Source organism: Pseudophryne corroboree, chromosome 2 (genome assembly GCF_028390025.1).
Source record: "Pseudophryne corroboree isolate aPseCor3 chromosome 2, aPseCor3.hap2, whole genome shotgun sequence".
NCBI classification, from domain to species: domain Eukaryota; kingdom Metazoa; phylum Chordata; class Amphibia; order Anura; family Myobatrachidae; genus Pseudophryne; species Pseudophryne corroboree.
In genome coordinates, this window is record NC_086445.1 from 623,171,992 (window position 1) to 623,194,379 (window position 22,388).

General features: G+C 40.7%; 1 protein-coding gene across 1 annotated transcript in view; it reads right to left on the minus strand.

Moving 5' to 3' along the window:
* Window positions 1–22,388, minus strand: part of ACACA (acetyl-CoA carboxylase alpha) — an 848,870-nt gene that overhangs the window by 186,231 nt on the left and 640,251 nt on the right. Inside the window, exon 44 of the mRNA XM_063951842.1 lies at window positions 3,816–3,912. Within this exon, the coding sequence (XP_063807912.1) occupies window positions 3,816–3,912 (97 nt within the window). The remainder of the gene's footprint in view (window positions 1–3,815; window positions 3,913–22,388) is intronic.

The window sequence follows — 22,388 nt, forward strand, 5'->3', positions numbered from 1 at the left end:
AAAGGCGGAATAATAAGACTAAAGACAGAGTGGGAGTCTTGTTAAGGTATACAATGAAATAGCAGATCATCTTAATAATGATTTTTGCTCAGTATTCACTAATGAAAGTGAGGGGAAGTTGCAACAGTTAAGTTGCAGGGAAATTCAGAAAAAATGAGGTAGAAACAAGAACATTTACATAGGAGAGGGTCCTAACAGAACTCTCAAAATTAAAAATGGATAAATCAATCGGCCCAAATGGGATATATCCATGGAAACTAAAAGAGCTTATAGGAGTGCTGTTAGCCCCATTAGCAGAATTATTCAACCAGTCACTAGTTACAGGAGTAATTCTAGAGGACTGGAAAATAGCGAATGTAGTCACATTGCACAAAAGTGAAAGCAAGGAAGAGGCAAGCAACTACCAACCAGTGAGCCTAGGGAAAATAGGGAAATTGATGGAATCACTCTTAAAAGAAAGAGTTGGATATTGTCTCAAATCCAGCAATTTACAGGATCCAAACAGAATGGACTTAGTAGCGGGAGAACATGTCAAACAAATCTTATTGCCTTTTTTGATTAGGTGACAAAAGTAATAGATAAAGGGGGGGGGGGGGGGGGGGGATAGACCAAGCTTACCTAGACTTTAGTAAAGCTTTTGACACTGTCCCAAATCGCAGACTGTTAAATAAACATGAAAGCATGGGACTGGATACTTAGATGGTTGAATGGTCAAGATCTTGGACGCAGGATAGAAAACAGAGCGTTGTAGAAAATGGAGCGCATTCACAAGAGGGAAATGTTAACAGTGGGGTACTTCAGGAATATGTACTTGGACCAGTTCTTTTAAATATCTTTATTGATGACATTGCAAATGGTATTGAAAGTAAAGTATGCCTTTTTGACACTAAAGTATGCAACAAGGCAGACACACCAGGAGGGTTAAAACAAATGATTGATGATCTAGGTAGACTAGAGGAATGTTTAAGAGAGTGGCAATTACAGTTTAATGTAAAAAATGCTCAAAAATGCACTTGCATCTCAAAAATCCAAAGGCTAGATAAAGTATTAATGGCACTATATTGAAAACTACTGAGGAGGAAAGGGATCTAGGAGTCACTATTTCAGGTGACTTAAAGGCAGGTCAGCAAAGTAACAAAGCAATGAGGAAGGCAAGTCAGATGCTTGGCCGCATAGGGAGAGAGAGAGAGAGAGAGAGAGAGAGAGAGAGAAAGAAAGAAAGAAAGAAAGAAAGAAAGAAAGAAAGAAAGAAAGAAAGAAAGAAAGAAAGAAAGAAAGAAAGAAAGAAAGAAAGAAAGAAAGAAAGAAAGAAGTAATACTGTATAAGTCATTGGTACTGCCTCATCTAGAATACTTTGTTCAATTCTGGAGGCCATTTCTTCAGAAGGATATTAATACATTAGAGACTGTACAAAGAAGGGCAACTAAAATGGTACATGACCTACATCACAAAACTTACCTAAAACTACTAAAAGATCTTAATATGTATAGTTTAGAGCAGAGAAGGGAAAGGGGGCACATGATAGAAACTTCCAAAGATATCAAGGGTTTTAACAAGGTACAAGAGGAAAGCATTCTTTAAAGGAATATAAGTATTAGAACACAAGGACATGCACTGAAACTGGAGGGAGATAGGTTCAGATCAAATTTAAGCAAAAAATACTTAGCAGAAAGGGTAATGTACAAGTGGAATAGCCTCCCATCAGACGTGGTACAGGTTAAAACAGTAGAGCAGTGGTGGCCAACCCGCGGCTCTAGAGCCGCATGTGGCTCTTTCATCAGCCGCATGCGGCTCGGCCGGCTCCTGGCCACCGCTGCCCCTAGCCCCAGACACACGCACACCTTTCCGGCAGCGGTGTCTCGCTTCAATTCGGCGCCGGCCCGTGAGCCAATCAGAGCTCGCGAACCGGCAACTAAGGCTCCTGATTGGCCGCCGGACCGCAAGCTTTGATTGGCTCATGGACCGGCGCCTAATTCAAGAGAGACACCGCCGCCGGAGAGAGCAGGAGCAGCAGCAGCGCGGTGAGCGGGGAGGGGAGCGGAACGGAAGGGAGCGGGCGGCTGGTGAGCACTGTGGGGACATGTATATCTGTACTGGGAGCATAGCTGGCACTGGGGGCATAGCAGGCACTGGGGCCATAGCAGGCACTGGGGCCATAGCAGGCACTGGGGCCATAGCAGGCACTGGGGGCATAGCAGGCACTGGGGGCATAGCAGGCACTGGAAGCATTGCAGGCACTGGGGGCATAGCAGGCACTGTGGGGACATGTGTATCTGCACTGGGGGCATATCTGGCACTGGGGCAGAGCAGGCACTGGGGGCATAGCAGGCACTGTGGAGACATGTGTATCTGGCACTGGGGGCATAGCAGGCACTGTGGGGAAATGTGTATCTGCACTGGGGGCATATCTGGCACTGGGAGCATAGCAGGCACTGGGCATATATGGCACTGGGAGCATATCTGGTACTGGGAGCATATCTGGCACTGGGAGAATAGCAGGCACTGTGGGGACATGTGTATCTGGCACTGGGGGCATAGCAGGCACTGTGGGGACTTGTGTATCTGCACTGGGGGCATATCTGGCACTGGGGGCATAGCAGGCACTGGGGGCATATCTGGCACTGTGGGGACATGTGTATCTGGCACTGTGGGGACATGTGTATCTGGCACTGTGGGGCATAGCTGGCACTGTGGGGACATATGTATCTGGCACTGGGGACATGTGTATCTGGCACTGTGGGGGCATATATGGATCTGGCACTGTGGGGGCACCCATTTTTTGCCATTTTTATATGTATGTGGCACTATACTGGGGCATTATATGTATCTGGCACTGTACAACATGACGAAAAACGGGGTTATGATATGAGGTCATACTTCTACAAACGTCATACCGAAAGGTGTGCACATAACAATGGGGTATGGCTTTGTGACAACTAGGCCACGCCTTGATATTTGCACGCGCCACAGGCGCGTGCATGATAGTGGCTCTTGCTCTTGACTACAGATCTTTTCTGGCTCTTTGCCTCTGACTGGTTGGCCACCCCTGCAGTAGAGCAACTGAATTATGCACGGACTAGATATCCTTACAAAGAAATAAGGATCAGATAGGGTTTGAGGTAACAATATGGTTGGGATAGGGGCAAACTAGATGGGCCAAGTGGTTCTTCTCAACTGTCAAATTCTCTGTTTCTATATTTGGGCAGATCGACAGCATGACTTAAGTGGGGCACACACTTGAATGATATATCATTTGTTTGAGCAACAAACAATATATCAGTAGTTCATCAGCTGGTGTGTATACTTGATAGGACTAAATGATGTTGCTCTGTTTACGGCTTACATGTACCAGCCGCAGGAAACCCTGACAATGATGTAAAAGCTGGGCAAGCAAATTCAAATACCTGCCCAGTTGGGATGTCTGGCTAGACATATCTAGTGGACAAATGGTAAGAGTGTATGCTCATCAAATTGGACGCTCTGTCTGCGTATACGTTGGCACAGCGTGTACCACAGCCTTAGGTTATATCGCTGCTGTGGCAGGTAGGGTCTGTATTACTGAGGTTTGGTACGGGTGTCTAAGCCTATGTCTGCTGCTGTTTCAGCAGTGTTTATAATCTTGCTTAACAATATTAATTTGATCAATATTAGACATCAAACATAAATGTACATTATGACACTAGAGATATATTATAAACACAATACAAACAACATATTGAATTGTAACAATTCAAAACTATTTTAAGTAACAGCACTTGTACAAAAGTGTGATATAAAATACTTCCCAAAATAAACATATTACTCATCAACCAACCTTAGCCTCAGAGTCCAGGTTAGCAGGGTCAGCGGGTATGCTTAACTCCACGGTCCTTGTTTCTACTGCAACCACTCCCACTGGTATACCTCCAAGTCTGTATATTTATGCAAAACACAATAAAGATGATATTGGTTATTTCAGTTATTTATAATACAGTTTACAGGTTTATTTATAATGGTCTATGAGTGATTTTCATTCCTAACCCAAGAAAAGTCTGAGTTTTCCCCCCACATGGTTCTCTCATCTTCGGCTTGTGTAAGACAAGGTCTGATTAAAGTGTTCTATGTGCTAATTCTGTTCCTCCTCTGTGGTGACCTCCACAACCTCTTTGGTGGCTGCAGCTGCCACCATAATGTTGATGAATATGGAGAGAAAGTGTCCTGTATCTGACGAGCAACAATAATTATGTCAAAGAAAACTGCTGTGAGCTTTTGTATAACCCGTGGAGAATACATGCATTACAAAAGCAAAGTTTTCACCAGAACCAAAAATTGAAGAAGGTTCAGTTAAGACAGCAGCCTACTGTGATAGGGATTTGTACAGTGACTAGTTCACGTTTCATGTCTAACTTCCACTCTCTATTTTGAACTGTACCACCAGTAGCTGCACAAGAGTGGCATTCGCCTATGGAGGCTTTGATATTGGTGATTGATGGTGACAACAGCGTGTACAGGGGCATATTAACAGAAGAGGAGCCCCGTGTACATCCTCTTCCATCTGGGCCCCCTCTTCTATAGCTGGTGCCCATCAGCACAATAGAGTCTGAGCACTGGAGGGGCAAATACTCTATTGCGCATGCACAAATCTCCGGGGAAATGGCGTGGTGGCCATTTTCACAGAGATTTCCTTACTGTTTATGCACAAAGCTACAGAAAAATGTCCGACTCACCATTTACTTGAGATTTATCGAGAGTTGGTGCACCGGCGGGGAACTCCAGAGAGTTGATTATTTAAAAAATGGGTGCAGGATATGCACTCATTATAGATCCGCCACTGAGTGTGTAAGAAAAGGAGGGAAAGACATACCCTAGCTGCTGATGATGGTGACATCAGTGTGTGGGAAATTAAAGGAAAAGGAGGGAAAACGCGCTCTAGCCTTTGGTGTGAGCAAAAATCCTCTCTATGCGCCATCCTGGCCGTTGTCCTGCCCACAGTTCACCCTAGACTATACATACACTGTACAAAAATTTTAGACAGGTGTGGAAAAAATACTGCAAAGTATGGATGCTTTCAAAAATAGAATTATTTATTTCAATATATTATATTATTAATTTCAATATATTATATATATATATATATATATATATATATATATATATATATATATATATATATATATATATATATATATATATATATATATATATATATATATATATAAAGTATTCACAGCGCTTCACTTTTTCCACATTTTGTTATGTTACAGCCTTATTCCAAAATGGAATAAATTCATTTTTTCCCCTCAATATTCTGCTAAATTTTGCTAATTTATTAAAAATAAACAACTAAGAGATCACATGTACATAAGTATTCACAACCTTTGCCATGAAACTCAAAATTGAGCTCAGGTGCATCCTGTTTCCGCTGATCATCCTTGAGATGTTCCTACAGCTTAATTGGAGTCCACCTGTGGTAAATTCAGTTGATTGGACATGAGTTGGAAAGGCACACACCTGTCTAAGGCCCCACACTTAACAGTACATGTTTGAGCACAAACAAAGCATGAAGTCAAAGGAATTGCCTGTAGACCTCTGAGACAGGATTATCTCGAGGCACAAATCTGGGGAAGGGTACAGAAAAATATCTGCTGCTTTAAAGGTCCCAATGAGCACAGTGGCCTCCATTATCCGTAAACAGAAGAAGTTCGGAACCACCAGGACTCTTCCTAGAGCTGGCCGGCCATCTAAACTGAGCGATCAGAGTCAGGGAAGTGACCAAGAAACCGATGGTCACTCTGTCAGAGCTACAGCATTCCTCTGTGGAAAGAGGAGAACCTTCCAGAAGGACAACCATCTCTGCAGAAATCCACCAATCAGGCCTGTAAGGTAGAGTGGAAAGACAGAAGCTACTCCTTAGTAAAAAAGCACTTGGCAGCCCACCTGGAGTTTGCCAAAATGCATCTGAGGGACTCTCAGACCATGAGAAACAAAATTCTCTGGTTTGATGAGACAAAGATTGAACTCTTTGGCATGAATGCCAGGCACCATGTTTGGAGGAGACCAGGCACCGCTCATCACCAGGCCAATACCATCCTTACAGTGAAGCATGGTGTGGCAGCATCATGCTGTGGGGATGTTTTCCGTGGCAGGAACTAGGAGACTAGTCAGGACAGAGGGGAAGATGAATGCAGCAATGTACAGAGATATCCTGGATGAAAACCTGCTCCAGAGCACTCTTGACCTCAGACTGGGGCGGCGGTTCATCTTTCAGCAGGACAATGACCCTAAGCACACAGACAAGATATCAAAGGAGTGGCTTCAGGACAACTCTGTGAATGACCATGAGTGGCCCAGCCAGAGCCCAGACTTGAATCCAATTGAACATCTCTGGAGAGATCTGAAAATGGCTGTGCACCGACGCTTCCCACCCATCCTGATGGAGCTTGAGAGGTGCTGCAAAGAGGAATGAGCGAAACTGCCCAAAGATACAGTAGGTGTGCCAAGCTTGTGGCATCATATTCAAAAAGACTTGAGGCTGTAATTGCTGCCAAAGGTGCATCAACAAAGCATTGAGCAAAGGCTTTGAATACTTATGTACTGTATATATGATTTCTTAGTTTTTTTACTTTGAATAAATTTGCAAAAATCGAAAAAAATAACTTTTTTTTTTTTTTACTTTTTTTTTTATGCATAGACTGGTGAGTGCACTCTCTATGTTTGGATCTATAGGCTGATTTTGGATTTTCCTGGAATGCCTGAGTATTTCTGCACTCCAGCAAAGTGACTATGAATTTTGTAAGTGCCACTCTGCCTATGGACGCTATCTATCTGTCTATCTATCTAATTTTTATATGCACATTAATTATCTTTATATAAACCTTGAATGGTTCAAATTACTGCACTAGGAGCACCTTCCAGTTTTGTCTTTTCATATCTGCGGCGGCAGCCAGTGGGGGACAGCTTTGAGGGGTGAGTGCACCTATACATGTTTGTTGATTTGCAGTGTGGGGTTATCCTGATGAAGGGGCTACACGCCCCGAAACGTTGATGATGTAACCATGCAGTTTGTTCACTAAAGAATTTCTGTTATTCACTAAGTCTCTGAGTGCCGCCTTTTCTGTGGGATATGAATAGAGGTGAAACCTCATAGGATGGCACCTGAGCCAGAAAGCCAACGGAGGCCTTCCGAGTGCCGGCCACTTCATGGACATTTATATATATATATATATATATGTACTGCATATATATATATATATATATATATATATATATATATATATATATACATATACACACACACACACACACACATATATATATATATATACATATACACACACACACACATTGTAAAGAAACTCAGAAATAGAATATAGCACTGGTGGCAGCTGTGTAGATCTGTGTGCTGCTTCATATACGGCACCCTATTTGTATTCTTTTTCACTTTGGTACTTTACAAAGACATTTTTAGTTATTTCTGTGCGGCTCTTATATTTGGAGCATCCAGACTGCTTTGATTGCTCCGCTGAGAAGGGAATGCGAGACAAGGAATGATAGAGAAATAAAAAGTGCCTTTATATTTCCTTGTGCACAGACCATACATTTAGGCAGGAAGATGATACTCGCATAGTGATGTAAAACACCAGTGACTCATGAGAGTCAGAGGCTGCGAAGTGAAATAATTCCCTCATGCACTCTATCGTAGTAATAGTCTATTTATTCTTCGTCTAGAGTTGGTTACATTTTTATTGGAACTTTTTCCTATTTAAATGTTGGTAATGAATTTGCTAGAGATGAAAGGTGTGAAAGATGACTGTGCAAGCTCTATGCTTTTTCAATTTCAGCTCTAACACATGTCTATGAGCCTACCTTTTCACTAAACAGACAAAGAGGATGGGAGATAGAAATTAAGGAGTGAAAATAATAAACAGAGAAAAAACACACTTGTTTGTATAGAGGTTTCATTCCTGATGACACCCAGCAAACACCTTACTTACTACATAGTAACATCACTTTCTAAAATCCATAATAAAAGGGTATTTTTTCTCTCATTTGTAGGAAAAAAACGTGCTACCCATAAAGGGCCTTGTTCTGAGTTGGGTGCAGAGCAAAAAGGAGCTCCTGGTAGCAACGAGATACAGTATAACCACTTTAGCATTCACTGAAGAGGTTTTGTCCTCCTTTCAGTATTTAGCTTTGCGTTAACCAGGTGGAAAAACAGCGCTAGCCACAATAGTCTGACGTTACTATGCACTACTGCCAAAGTCACCACTCCAGCTACACGAAACGCCAAGTTGCATGCAGTATTTAAAAAAAAAAAAATATATATATATATATAAAAAAAGCTATATATACATTTGCACACTTTTGAAAAATAATATATCCAGGTGCTCCCTATAATCTGTTCCTTGATGGTCCAGTAAAAATATACTATGGAAAAGAGGCACTCAATCAATCATGGTATATGAAAAAAAGTCTTATAAATTTTATTTTCACCCAACAACGGGCATTTCAGGTGGAATCACATTGATGGTGGTGGCTCAGCAAAAACTCTTGAATAAAATACAGCTTATGCAGCATCATAAAGTGCTTTAGAGTAAACAAATGTTTTGCTTATAAAGAGGATGTGAAAAAGATCAAACCAGTACGTCCGTCGACCTCGGTCCCATGTGGACCGTTCAAGACTCGCACACCAAGTAACAGTCACCTTCCACCATCCAGAGCCATCTGCAAGCAGACACCCAACAGACACAACCAGCTTTATAACCCACTAATTACATATTACTCACTGCAGCTGATCAGACTCATCAACACAGCTGTCCACAGCGTGCGTCTCACCTCACTGCGCATGTGTTAGCCAATGCTATATAGCGGATGTAAGCCGGGACGTGCATGCGTTCCACGGCGCTGAGGATTTCCGGGTAAAACACGTGACTATCCGCGTCACACCAATGCCGTGCACGCGTCTGCGTTCCACGGCCCGGCTAACACAAGGATGTCACATGGCCCGTTGCTTAATCCACACAACCAACAAATCATGATACAGCACATGAATAGGGTCGTTGCCATGGTTACCCTGCGATAGGTACAGCAGACTGCCGTCCCCATGTATCATCACAAGGAATTACCTAGGCACTGCCACCCAGAAATTGTTGTGCATTGAATCCATTACATCAAAAATATAATATAAACACATTGTGCAGTATTATCGGCAAGATGGCAACACAATAATAAGTATAAGGAGCCTGATCATGCAGACTAAATATTATGAAAAAGCATCAACATATACATAACCTAATTATATGCCATTAAATGTCTGCCTGCAGAAAAGGCTACTGGATCATGATCCCAACCTAAAATGCAATGTGCAAAACATGACAATCCATAATGAACAAAAAAGCACACACAAATACATTGTTATATACCAAATACATAATATTAAAATTAGAAAATAATTCTATTAAAGGCAATGGACCCGGATAGAGGCATATTTTGTGCAGAACAAAATAGAAGTGTCCAATCATAGTACAGCCCTATAAAAAGCACCGAAAGTTATTACTCTCATTTAATCCCCTCGGGGACTTAGTGTCCAGCATATGAATCCAACGAGATTCAGTTTGGAGTAACTTTCTTCCTCGATCCCCGCCTCTAGGCAACTTAGGGATGTGGTCTATGATCATGCACTTTAGTGCTGCAAGTTGATGTCCATTTTGAAAAAAATGCCGAGCCACCGGTTTATCACTTTTTTGATTCAAAATTGCCTGCCGGATGGAAAGGCGGTGGTTCGCCATCCTTTCTCTAAAGGTGGTAGTGGTTTTACCCACATAATAGAGTCCACATGGACATAATAAGATGTAAATAACAAAGTCCGTTGTACATGTAACTTGATGTTTAATTGGGATTTTCTTCCCAGAGTGCGGATGAGCAAACATTTTTCCTGTTAGCATACTGTTACATGTCGTACATCCAGAACATCTGAAACAACCCGTCCTTCGAGTAGTAAGCCAAGTGTCCTTTGGCTTATTATTGAAATTCTTCATGGGTTGCATCAATAATTGTTTCAAATTAGGACCCCTTGAAAAAGATATTAATGGCTTCTTCACAACCTTTTGAAATGCTTTATCGGTTGCAATAATGGGCCAATGTTTTTTCACCGAGCTTGCAAATATGGGAGCATTGATGTCATATTGGGTGGTAACCACCATTCTATCCATCGGTTTTGGACCTTTGGGTTTTTGCCTACCCGTAAAGATAAAACGTGCCCTTTTAAGAGCCTTCTTGATCATTCCAGATCCATATCCTCTTTCCTCAAATCTGGTAGCCATCTCTACAAGCTGTGCTTCACGTAGATCTAATTGTGTATTGTTGCGCATCACGCGTAAAAACTGAGAAATTGGCAAACCATTTTTGAGAGAATCAGGGTGATGGCTCGTGGAATACAAAAACGTATTCCTGTCCGTACTTTTACGGTATAAGGTAGTTCCTAACCGATTTCCATCCCTAAACACCTGAACATCAAGGAACTCTATCTGGTCAGATTGAACATTAAATGTAAAACGAATAGGGCTAGAGAGCCCATTAAGTTTAGATACCATGTCTGTGAAACTTTCACAGGAACCCTTCCATATGATGAAAATATCATCAATATATCTATAATAGTGCAGAATGCTGGGACCGAAGTTGGGATAGATGTTAATCTCTTCATACTGAGTCATAAATATATTAGCATACACAGGCGCTAAATTCGAACCCATCGCGGTCCCAGCATTCTGCACATAAAAACAATCTGCATACTGAAAATGATTTTGTGTAAGGATGACCCGAATCATGTCACATACGAAATCTACGTGAAGCACAGCTTGTAGAGATGGCTACCAGATTTGAGGAAAGAGGATATGGATCTGGAATGATCAAGAAGGCTCTTAAAAGGGCACGTTTTATCTTTACGGGTAGGCAAAAACCCAAAGGTCCAAAACCGATGGATAGAATGGTGGTTACCACCCAATATGACATCAATGCTCCCATATTTGCAAGCTCGGTGAAAAAACATTGGCCCATTATTGCAACCGATAAAGCATTTCAAAAGGTTGTGAAGAAGCCATTAATATCTTTTTCAAGGGGTCCAAATTTGAAACAATTATTGATGCAACCCATGAAGAATTTCAATAATAAGCCAAAGGACACTTGGCTTACTACTCGAAGGACGGGTTGTTTCAGATGTTCTGGATGTACGACATGTAACAGTATGCTAACAGGAAAAATGTTTGCTCATCCGCACTCTGGGAAGAAAATCCCAATTAAACATCAAGTTACATGTACAACGGACTTTGTTATTTACATCTTATTATGTCCATGTGGACTCTATTATGTGGGTAAAACCACTACCACCTTTAGAGAAAGGATGGCGAACCACCGCCTTTCCATCCGGCAGGCAATTTTGAATCAAAAAAGTGATAAACCGGTGGCTCGGCATTTTTTTCAAAATGGACATCAACTTGCAGCACTAAAGTGCATGATCATAGACCACATCCCTAAGTTGCCTAGAGGCGGGGATCGAGGAAGAAAGTTACTCCAAACTGAATCTCGTTGGATTCATATGCTGGACACTAAGTCCCCGAGGGGATTAAATGAGAGTAATAACTTTCGGTGCTTTTTATAGGGCTGTACTATGATTGGACACTTCTATTTTGTTCTGCACAAAATATGCCTCTATCCGGGTCCATTGCCTTTAATAGAATTATTTTCTATTTTTAATATTATGTATTTGGTATATAACAATGTATTTGTGTGTGCTTTTTTGTTCATTATGGATTGTCATGTTTTGCACATTGCATTTTAGGTTGGGATCATGATCCAGTAGCCTTTTCTGCAGGCAGACATTTAATGGCATATAATTAGGTTATGTATATGTTGATGCTTTTTCATAATATTTAGTCTGCATGATCAGGCTCCTTATACTTATTATTGTGTTGCCATCTTGCCGATAATACTGCACAATGTGTTTATATTATATTTTTGATGTAATTGATTCAATGCACAACAATTTCTGGGTGGCATATGCCTGACGAAGGTTTGTGAATAAAACCGAAACGTTGCACATCAAAATCGGGAGACTGGACCCGTTTATTTGAATTAAGTCCTGGAGTGCCGCTTCATTGTGCTTATATATATATAGTAGTTTCAAACATACCTCCAAACTTTTAATAATTCAGATTCGGGACTCTTCTGCACGGCAAAGAGGAGCTTGTCAAAAAAAGGGGTGTGGTCTCTATAGAAGGGGGCTTGGCTTTGCGGGAATGACGCGACCGCCTGTCACGACTCCCATTTTCGTCACTGTGGGGGCATGCTCAGCGCTCTGGAAGCTGTCTCCTATGAATAGACGATGTGCGCATATTCACCGCTACTCAACAGCAGAGCAGTGAATGACAGGAGCCTCCCAAATGCCCCCCCACCACCGCAGGACAACGGCCCGCGGTTGGGACAGCGGGTCAGTCCCAAAAAAAGGACTATCCCGTGAAAATCGGGATAGTTGGGAGGTATGGTTTAAATCTTGCTGGGGTATGTCACACCCCACTTAATGCACCAAAGGTTAACAAACAGTGATAAGTTTACCGGCAATGGGGACCCGCCGGGTGAAAGTGTCATGCGCATGTTCATGCACTAGGAGCCTGTCATTGGCAGCAATAGGCTGCCAGCAAGAGTGTGGAGAATGCAGACAAGGAGGGGAACATCGCTTGCCCTCGTCACAGAGGACAGTAATGCTAAATACCAACAGCATATCTGTATAACTGTGGTACTAAACAAAATATGCCGATGCCAATAGTCTCTTTATTAAATAGGGCCCTAAATTTTGCACTTGGGTAAAATGAAGTTGCACTGTAGGTGGGGCAGATGTAAAGATTTAGATTTGAGAAAAGTGTATCCAAATTAAAATCTAAATTGCAGTGTAAAAATTAAGCTGTCCTTCATTTGTGGGCTATATGCAAAAGCAGCCAGTATTTACCCTGCAAGTAAAAATAAATACATAAATGTATCTGCATGGGATCCAGGGCCTTATTCAGCTGCTTTTGCAGCAATTGCATTCTCCCATTATTCAGCAGAGTGTGATTACATCTCAGCAATACAAATGTGTGCCTGACTGACAAAGGTGTTCGCAGGGTGGCGACACTGCTTTGTGGGGACATGGCGTTGGGAACAGGGGCAGGTCTGGGATGTTTTCAGGGCAACGGGGAAATGGTGGTGCACAGGCAGAGGGCTTCTCTTATTCAGCAATGCGATCGCAATTGAATTGCGATTGCATCGCTGGCCCCCATTAGCATGCTGGGCGAGTGCTAGGGTCCAGCCAATCAGCTCCAATATGTAAATTAACAGTTAGGATCTGATTGGCTGGTGCCTTTATCACCTTGCACACATCACTGGTTTATCACTTCCTTATGCCTTCTCCAGGTTAATACATCTGCCCCTCTGTCTGCTGGGACCCCAAGCATTTGCCGTTGGGGGAGGGGGATATCATCTAGGGATGGGTTTAGGCTACGGATGGGGGGGTTAAGGTTAGACTGCAGGGAGGGGGGGTTTGGGATAGGCTGCAGGGGAGGGTTAGGTTTAGGCACCCCTGGGGAGGGTAAGGGTTAGGCTGCGGGGTTGAGGGTTAGGTTTAGGCTGTGGGAAAGGGGGTGGTTTAGGTACCACCTGAGAGGTTTAGGGTTAGGCTGCGAGGGGGGGGGGGGGGGTTAAGTTTATGCTGCAGGAGAGGAGGGTTAAGGTTTAGGAGGGTATTGGGGAAGGGTAAATGTAAAAGGAAAATGATGTAGAGGTTTATTTACTAAATGACTTTTAAAATCTCAGATTTTCATTGGTTTTGCAACGGCATTTAAAGTGGCAAGTGTTTAAAAAGAAAATATGCGTCATGTATTGGCTTCAAGAAACAAACTGCTATTTACATACCACGGCAAATCGCCAGAAAATAGAAAATTAGCAGTTTGTAGATCAATCCTGTAATCTGAAATTTTTAAGATTTTATTACATAGTAAAGGAAACCAAAGCCTACATACTCCTGAATTCTTATTCACAGTGTTAAAAGATTTCTAGAACATATCTAGAAAACTATACAAAACTTACCATATTTTACTAGGTCCTAGAATGTCAAAACTGACCAATACACAATATACAGTAGTCATGTATGGTATTGGGAAGCAGAACTGCTGACTGTTTACTGTAGGGACAGTAGCAATGTAACACAATGCACTGTAAGATGTAACACATTAGCCATAAATCACATACCGTGCACTGCTTAAGGTGATGCAGTTACATGTAATAAGCATCAACCATGGAGCAAAGGGTGTTTCAGATTAACATGTCCAAATCATTATCAATCAAACAATGCTTAGCAACCAGATGATGCATATCAGGCTAAGGAAGTAGATGATCTGTTTGTGATTGGTGCGACTAAAGCATGAGTGACAGCTCTCACAGTGACCTGCCTCAATAGGCAGTTTTGGTGCGTGTCAGCATGCTAATAAGTTAGGTACACCAAGAAAAAGGAAACAAGCAAGTATTTCTGGAAAGATGGATAATCATAGAGGTGTTAGATGGACACATTAAGATGCAGTCAACTGGCCTTAAGATTAAGCAGCAAATATTTACCCTGTATGCAAAACATAAATAAATGCATTGAATGTCTTGCATTGCAACATGGTTCGTCCAAGTGAAAAGTTATTCTTTTTTGTTTTTTTACTTTGTTCCCATTTCTGTATCAGTCGTTTCTGTGCCTGTTTCTGCGCAATTTATACAAAAATAAAGTATTGCTATCAACACTAATGATAATATACTGCCAATCTTTGTGTATCCATCTTTTACTTGCTACATACACACAAATGTGCAGTATATTTTTGTTAGCAACGATAGCAAAAGTCTTTTTTGCATACACATACACATTAATACTGCTACACAACTGGTACCATGTACAATATGGGTGAGAGCGTGGGAATATTTTTTTTTCTATGCAACGTAAATGGATTTTTCATCTGAATATGGTGGTGTCATGAAGGTAAGCGTCCCGGGCTTATCCTAGCAGAGTGTAGGATAGGCACTGAATGACTAATTATGCAACCACGCTCAAAAGTTAGATTTATTTTTCCATAATGTGATTATGTAAGAGAGATTCATTGGTCTGTCAGTACACATTTCAGGGAACCTATTCAGCTGAGTTTTTACACTTCATGTGGAAACCGCTAATGGGTCTTTATTTTTAAGGGATTAACTGTGAACCTTTATGGTGCACTTTCTATGTGAGAGTGTAGTTCTAGGCATACTTTAATTTAGTGCCATAGCAGGAAGATTATCCACCCCGTGCTGCCCCCACCCCACGGACATGTGTCCAAGCGCCATGGGGCCTTTTCTTCAATTCGATAGTGCTACATTAGTATCCAACTAACTGCAATTACCAGCAGTGGATACTAAAAGACCAGAGCAGTTTAACATTGCTCCAGTGCGGGGTAAGCTTAGAACTTAACAACCAACCATACTGCAATAGTCCTCATGGCCACTTTGATACCCAGAGAGAAAAGGCTCACGTCCTCTCTCTGGCACAAACTTTGAACACGTAGCATCATGATGTCACAGTGAGAGGTCTGGTCCTCCCGAACCAGGAATAAGCTATATAGTCTGCAGGGTGCTGTTCAAGGCACTATTTAAACAAAATACAGGTGCCATGGATCAAACGACAGTGCCACCAAAGACCTCACACGAGGGGCGGCTGCACCTCTCATCCACCAACCCCTGCTTATGACCCTGCATTAACCAATTTTATGAAAACATAGAAAAAAAAAAAAACATCCAAGTTAAATGAAAATCAAAACTATGAACTATGGGGCTAATTCAGGTTGGACTGCAAATCGCGATCCAACCAGAATGTTTGCGGGCAGCCCACGGGTGCATGTGCAGCGCCCGTACTGCGCATGCGCCCGCACTTTCAGTGCAGGCAATGCTCTGTTTCCAGGGAGGAGTTGTGGGGGCGGAGCGGCGCGAACGGTGGGCAGTGCAGCATGGACGGGGGCATGTCGGGGGTGTGACCGCGGTGGTTGCGTGACATCACACGCACCCTCCACGATGGGTAAGATGGAGCCAGGTCTCCTGCGGCCGCAGCTAAGCTACGCCGGCAGGAGGCATCAATAATTTTTACGATGAAGCAGAAATTGCAAGGCGCTCGCAATTTTTGCTTCATCAAGGGGGGGAAGGCGCTGGTCAGCATGCTGGCCGGCCTTGCCCAGCGATGGGCGGCCCCCAGCATGCGATCCAAAGGATAGCAAATTATGCTGATTAACAGAGTTTGCTAGCCTTACTGAATTAGCCCCTAGATTTTTAAGGTAAAACTGAAGAATGAAAAGTAATGAAGTGGTTCTAAAGTAAGGTGGACTTTACTTCTTACTTCCTCATGCACATTTCCAGATGGACTAGAAAATGCTCATGAAAATAATTTATAAGGAGCCAATTCATAAAACCCACAATTTGTGCGCATTGGAATTAATTGTATTCCCAACCCCGTTACTACTTTAATTGGCTTAATGTTACATAGATAAATGCTCATATTGTGCTCATTTAAAGCACTTAGAAAGTATATATAATTTGTTCGAGAAGTCCTTATAGCTTAGTTTATTTTGCTGATTAAACAATTCTCTAATTAACATAAAACAGACTTTTTAACAATTCTTCAAGGGCTAGTGTAACAAACACTGTACATTGCACTAGTTAATAATAAACAGCCATAAACGGATTAGTAGCTTGTTGCAAACATTTAACAGCTTAAAACACTGAGCTTATGACTTAAATAATGAAATGGCGAACTAATGATAAATGTCTTTATCAAAGAATTATTGTTATTTATGGAATGGGGAAAAATGACTCAAAACAACTTCTGCTTTCCATTATACTTCATATAAATTTTATCAGTCTCTGCACATGGAGGTGCTACATCTTGTTTTATGGCACATCCTCGAACTAGAAGCCAGAGTATAATAAAAGACAATTTACAGCCTAGAACACATATATTACAAATATACAGTACACACAAAAAGATGAGTTTTGGAGGCACTTACAGGAACCATTCCCTGAAGAATACAGTTATGTCTATTACTTCCTTTTCTTGTCAAAATGTCAGTGCTTTGAAAGAGACCAATTCCAGTTTTTATACATTTGTTGTACCATAGAGCTCAAAGTGAAAGGAAAGAAAAGTTAACTTAAACACAGGGAAGCTTTGCTAATAAGCTGTCTTTAACGCACGTTTTACGCTAAACCACAGCCAACAAATCTGACCAGTGAAGGACTCCTTCACACAACTGCACTAGTTCTAACTTGAGTGTGTGTGTGTGGGGGGGGGGGTTGTAGGAGGTACAAGCCCAACCTTAATAGCTTATTTGGCTGGGAGTCAGGAGGGGACAGGGCTTGATTACATAATGGGATAATTATAAATATGTGCATGTTCAGATTTACTCGGTTCTTATCGCAAAATTGCTGCTGGATTTTTCTTATTGGCTGTCCAAAACAGGTGACGGCTAGATAGCCAATAAGATGCTGTTTTGAGATCGGGGTAGATCCGAAACCCACACATCTCTATTAATTACATAATAAAGATCTGCCCCTCTAGGCACTACACTATATAAATGTTTCCAATAATGGGAGAGAGGATGGAGGAGATAAAGCACTTTTGATGCTCTAATATCCATAAATTCAGGGGTTCTAGTGATCCTGTGTAGTCACCAATGAACCCATCTGCACTAAAGAAATAATTATAATAGCCCCATCCTTGCTTCAATATCTCAGAGACACCCTTAGTGCTCCAAGTTGCTAATTTCCAATGCAATTTCAGCGAGACAGCAGCTAGAGTGAAAGTATCAACTAGTTTTAAGGCAAAACAAAGTTGTATTTGGCTTAAAATAAATAGCAGCTTTAAATCTAGCAGCTATCTTGCCTGTATTGTATTGGGACCAACAAATCAGAGCCTATTACATTTGGGCCAATATCAGCTATTTTTATTTAAAATAATATATTTTAAAAAAAACCACTGCTTTTTAGTAGGGGGAAAATTGATTTTTATTGCAATCTACAGCACAGCAGTTTAGTCAAAGGAGAACAAAATATACTGAACATCTGACCTGACACATGACTAGTAAAATACCAATTCCCTCACAAGATTACATATTAACAGCACTGAATTGTGGTCAGCAAAGCCAGATTAAGGGGGGGGGGGGGGGGGATCTGCAACCTAGGCCCTCCCATGTCAGGGGGCCCCGCATCAGTAGCTCTCCCTCAAGTGCAGCAGCAGAACCAAGCAGCCAGAATGCGAGAAGGACAGTATGCAACGCAGGCAGAGTTACAGGCGTAACAGGTTTCATGACCTACCGATGGAGCTTCCTGACCAAAGTAGAGATAGGAGGGGAGAGAGTGATGTAAGTGACCCAGGGATCCCAGCATCTCCTCCTCTTCTGTACTGAAATACCTTTCTTGGAGCAGAGCATTTTGTCCCTCCTGGAATGGGTCATGTTGGGAGGAATGCATAATCTACTATACACTACCCCCATTCCCCGGGGCCCCCTTGTTTTAAGTGCTCCGGGCATCCCCATGGCTTAATCCGGCACTGGTGGTCACCTGTCCTACTCCAGTACACTCCAGAGTTTAAACATGATCACAATAAAACAAAGAAGATATTTAGAACTCATAAATATCATATTTGTATTATTCATATCATCTGTGATTGCAAGCACTTTTATAGTCAAAACTCACCACCAAATCATACAAACCTAGCTCTGATACTAGCCAGTGCCTCTCCAGCCATTGACCTCACCACACGTCACTGATTAACAGTCCATACCCTCCCTTATAACCAGCAGGTTTTAGGTTAAAACATGCATCATTAATGCAGACATATGGATCTATAATAAAACGTAACTTTTCAAGTACACAGATGAAAGAAAGAAAGAAAGAAAGAAAGAAAGAAAGAAAGAAAGAAAGAAAGAAAGAAAGAAAGAAAGAAAGAAAGAAAGAAAGAAAGAAAGAAAGAAAACACTGGAAGGCTACACGAGAAGCACTACTGCACAAAAAGGCCTTAAACTAAGGATTGTTCAGGGATAATAAATATGCAAATAAATAACACAATGATGGCACAGCTTTTCTGTCCACCAATGGTTAAGGAGGTATCCTTAAACAATCTGACATAATATGTGATTTTGGCACACTAAAGGGGAATTCAGTTGTATGCGAAAACATGTTTTTGCATGAAAAACTAGCTTTTATAGCAATTTGTGGAAACTGACCTATCAAATTAACTGCAAAAATGACCTGCGATAATAATTAGCGCAAATTTCTTTTCACCATCTCCTAAGCAGGTGAAAAGTTTGCAAAAATACCTGTTTTAAGGTAAAAATATCGAGACTTGGTTCAGAACCTCTGGGTCACCCCCTTAATGACTAAAAAGAAATTTAGAAGTTTTTAATTAGCTTAATTGGGCCAATAATGACATCATTTCTGGGGTGAAAAAATGCAGGAAATTAGGGGACAAGGTATTTCTCTACTTTAACCTACACTTATCACCAGTAGGGACAGTACTATTAATCTCATGAATGCAGTTTACACAAATATCTACATGAATTGCACAATAAACAGGGGCATGCATATTGTTAAAAAAACTGCATTTATGTGCAATATGTGCGAAAAATTAATGTGCAACAAATTAACTTGGACAACTGAATTCCAAACATAAGAAACATTAACATATTTCTTCTTATTTGTTTCTCTAGTTTAAAGAATAAAAAATAAAAATGAAAGTCTGATACGATTATAAGGAATTACTCAAGGCCTTAATCACCTAGTCTAATTTTGGGAATGAATTAAAGACCAATTTTATTTCTATATAAACATTTTCAAACATAATCCCATCACCCTTTACCCTTTCCAAGGAGCTCATATTCTTCCCTTTAGTAAATGGTCCTAAGATGGGAATTACTTTTTTTAAATATTGTTCATAAAAGATGAAAATAGCCTTGAAGATTTAGAAAGGTTCAGCAGCAACTTCAAAAAACAAAAAGTCAGATTAATAAGTCATAATACTGTTGTTTTACCCATATGGCTAAATAGACTGTTAGGACAAAATGAAATTGTTAAAATAAAATACAGCATTTGACTGCCGCAATTCAGCATACTAGACAGAAAGGTACTCAGCATGCGTATAGGAAAGGACAGGCGGGAAAGGCTTTTTCACAGCTCCTAGTTGCTAAATGTCCAAAATTGACAGGACCAGTGTCCCTAATAACACTTATGCTGGTGCCTAACTGCACTGAGCCATTCCCCTTCTTATGTATGGGAGATACATTTATCAGCATTTAGTTTAATCAGAAATGATGTGCAGGTAAGGCTGGTGTCATACGGGTCTTCTAAAAAGCTGTGCATTGGAATTACAGTTTCCCTTGTCACACAATAGGTGCTTTAAGTTTTAACAGCATGCAATGCAAAAAGTGCATTTCCAATTCACTTCAGTGTGTCACTACAAAAGCCAGGAAATTGATTTGTTTTGAAATGCCCTTGGTGAAATGGCCCTATGCTGGGAGACCTGTGTTTGCTGTGTATAATATACACTGATGCACTTACCAAGAAGCAATTCTTACTTAGAAATAGTTTTCAAATGTCAGCCACTATGTCTGTTGAGCTCTTAATGGTCTCTCCATTGGAAAGTACAATGTTGGAATGCTACATTTGGCAAGCATAGAGCTAATCCACCCTAATGTATAAGAAGCTCATTTTTGGGCAACTAGTGGGCATTTTACATTTGAAAGAAACAGTTCTAGAAATGCTCAAGCAACAGCCCCAATAAGACCTAGTGGTCCTATTTTCTAGCGTCTGCATGCTGGCTATACAAACATCTGGTAGAAGTGGCCATACAAAAATAACCGAATAACATAATAGATTCAGTACTCAGATATTGAAGCAACACGAGTACACACAATCAAACACTTAAAGTATGGTACTGAATTTATCATACATTTTTACAGACTGTATCATTAAAACAAGCAATGGTTTACCTTAAAAGCCACTAAATTAATGATATTTTATTATGCAAGCATAGCCTCTTCGGGGAGCTTCAAAAACGTAATAATAAATAACAAAATAAGAAATATAAAACCAGAAAAAGATTGTTGGGTTAAAAAGCAGTTCAAATTAGGTTTTAGCTCCTGTACTTCTGTTCAAAATAGGTTTGTGGTAGTATCCTTCAAAGATCACAGAGTAAAAATATTGCTCAACAAAGAAGCCAAAAGAAATCAATATGTGAAATTGTTTCCTGCAACATAATAGCCACCCAGAGAAAGTATTTGTAAACGTCAGCAATACTTTATTGAACACCACAGAACAGAGTATATGGACAATATTTACAAAGGATTATACAGGTTATTGTTCAACTATCGTCTTTGAATATCATCCAACTATTTGAGTTGCCCGCATTTGACAATATCCAAAAGAAGTTCTTCAAGGGTTTATTTTTTCTTTTGGTAATTCTTTTTATTTTGCATGAAAAAGTAGATAAGTTGAAGTTTGATTAAGATTGTAATGATGCAAACAATGTCATTAACAAATTAACAAGTCAGTTACAATTATACTGTTGTAATAAACATGAAGATCAAGATCTAACATAAAAAAGTATTTAAAGCAATATCATTATAGTAAAGGAATCATGTCATTTTGGTAAATATGGGAAAAATTGTAGTATAAGAGGAAAGGGTGGTAGGATAGCCATAATCTAAAACCCAATCAGAGATTCCCTGATGTAGATACCAAGACTGAAAAATATTAGAGTGATGGGTTTCTAAGATGTGGTTACTGATCTAACATGGTGTTATGTATTGTATATGGTTAATCAATTACATTAACGTGCACAAGGCATACTCTTCCAGAATTTGTCTATTTGAAGTCGAGCAGCATTGATTATATGTACTGTATAATCAGGGGCATAGCTAGAAGTGTGTGGGCCTCATAGCAACATTTTGAAGAAGACCCTGTCCCAATGTTACTAGAGAGACCACTGTCTCCAGCAGTTGTTACTTTTATGCCCCATAGTAGTGCCCTAGTTAATGTTATGCCCCATGGTATTGCCCTAGTTTATTTAATGCCCCATAGTAGTGCCCTAGATTTTTTTATGCCCCATAATAGTGCCCTAGTTTATTTTATGCCCCATAGTAGTGCCCTAGTTTATTTTATGTCACACTGTAGGACTGACAGTACATATTATACAACACAGTGCCCCAAATTCAGATTATGACATACAGTGTACCCTGTTCATATTATACTACACTATAGTGACTCTACTTCAAATTACCTTCTAAATAATTGCCGCTTAAAAAAAAACAACTCCAAGTTCGGCCGGCAATCC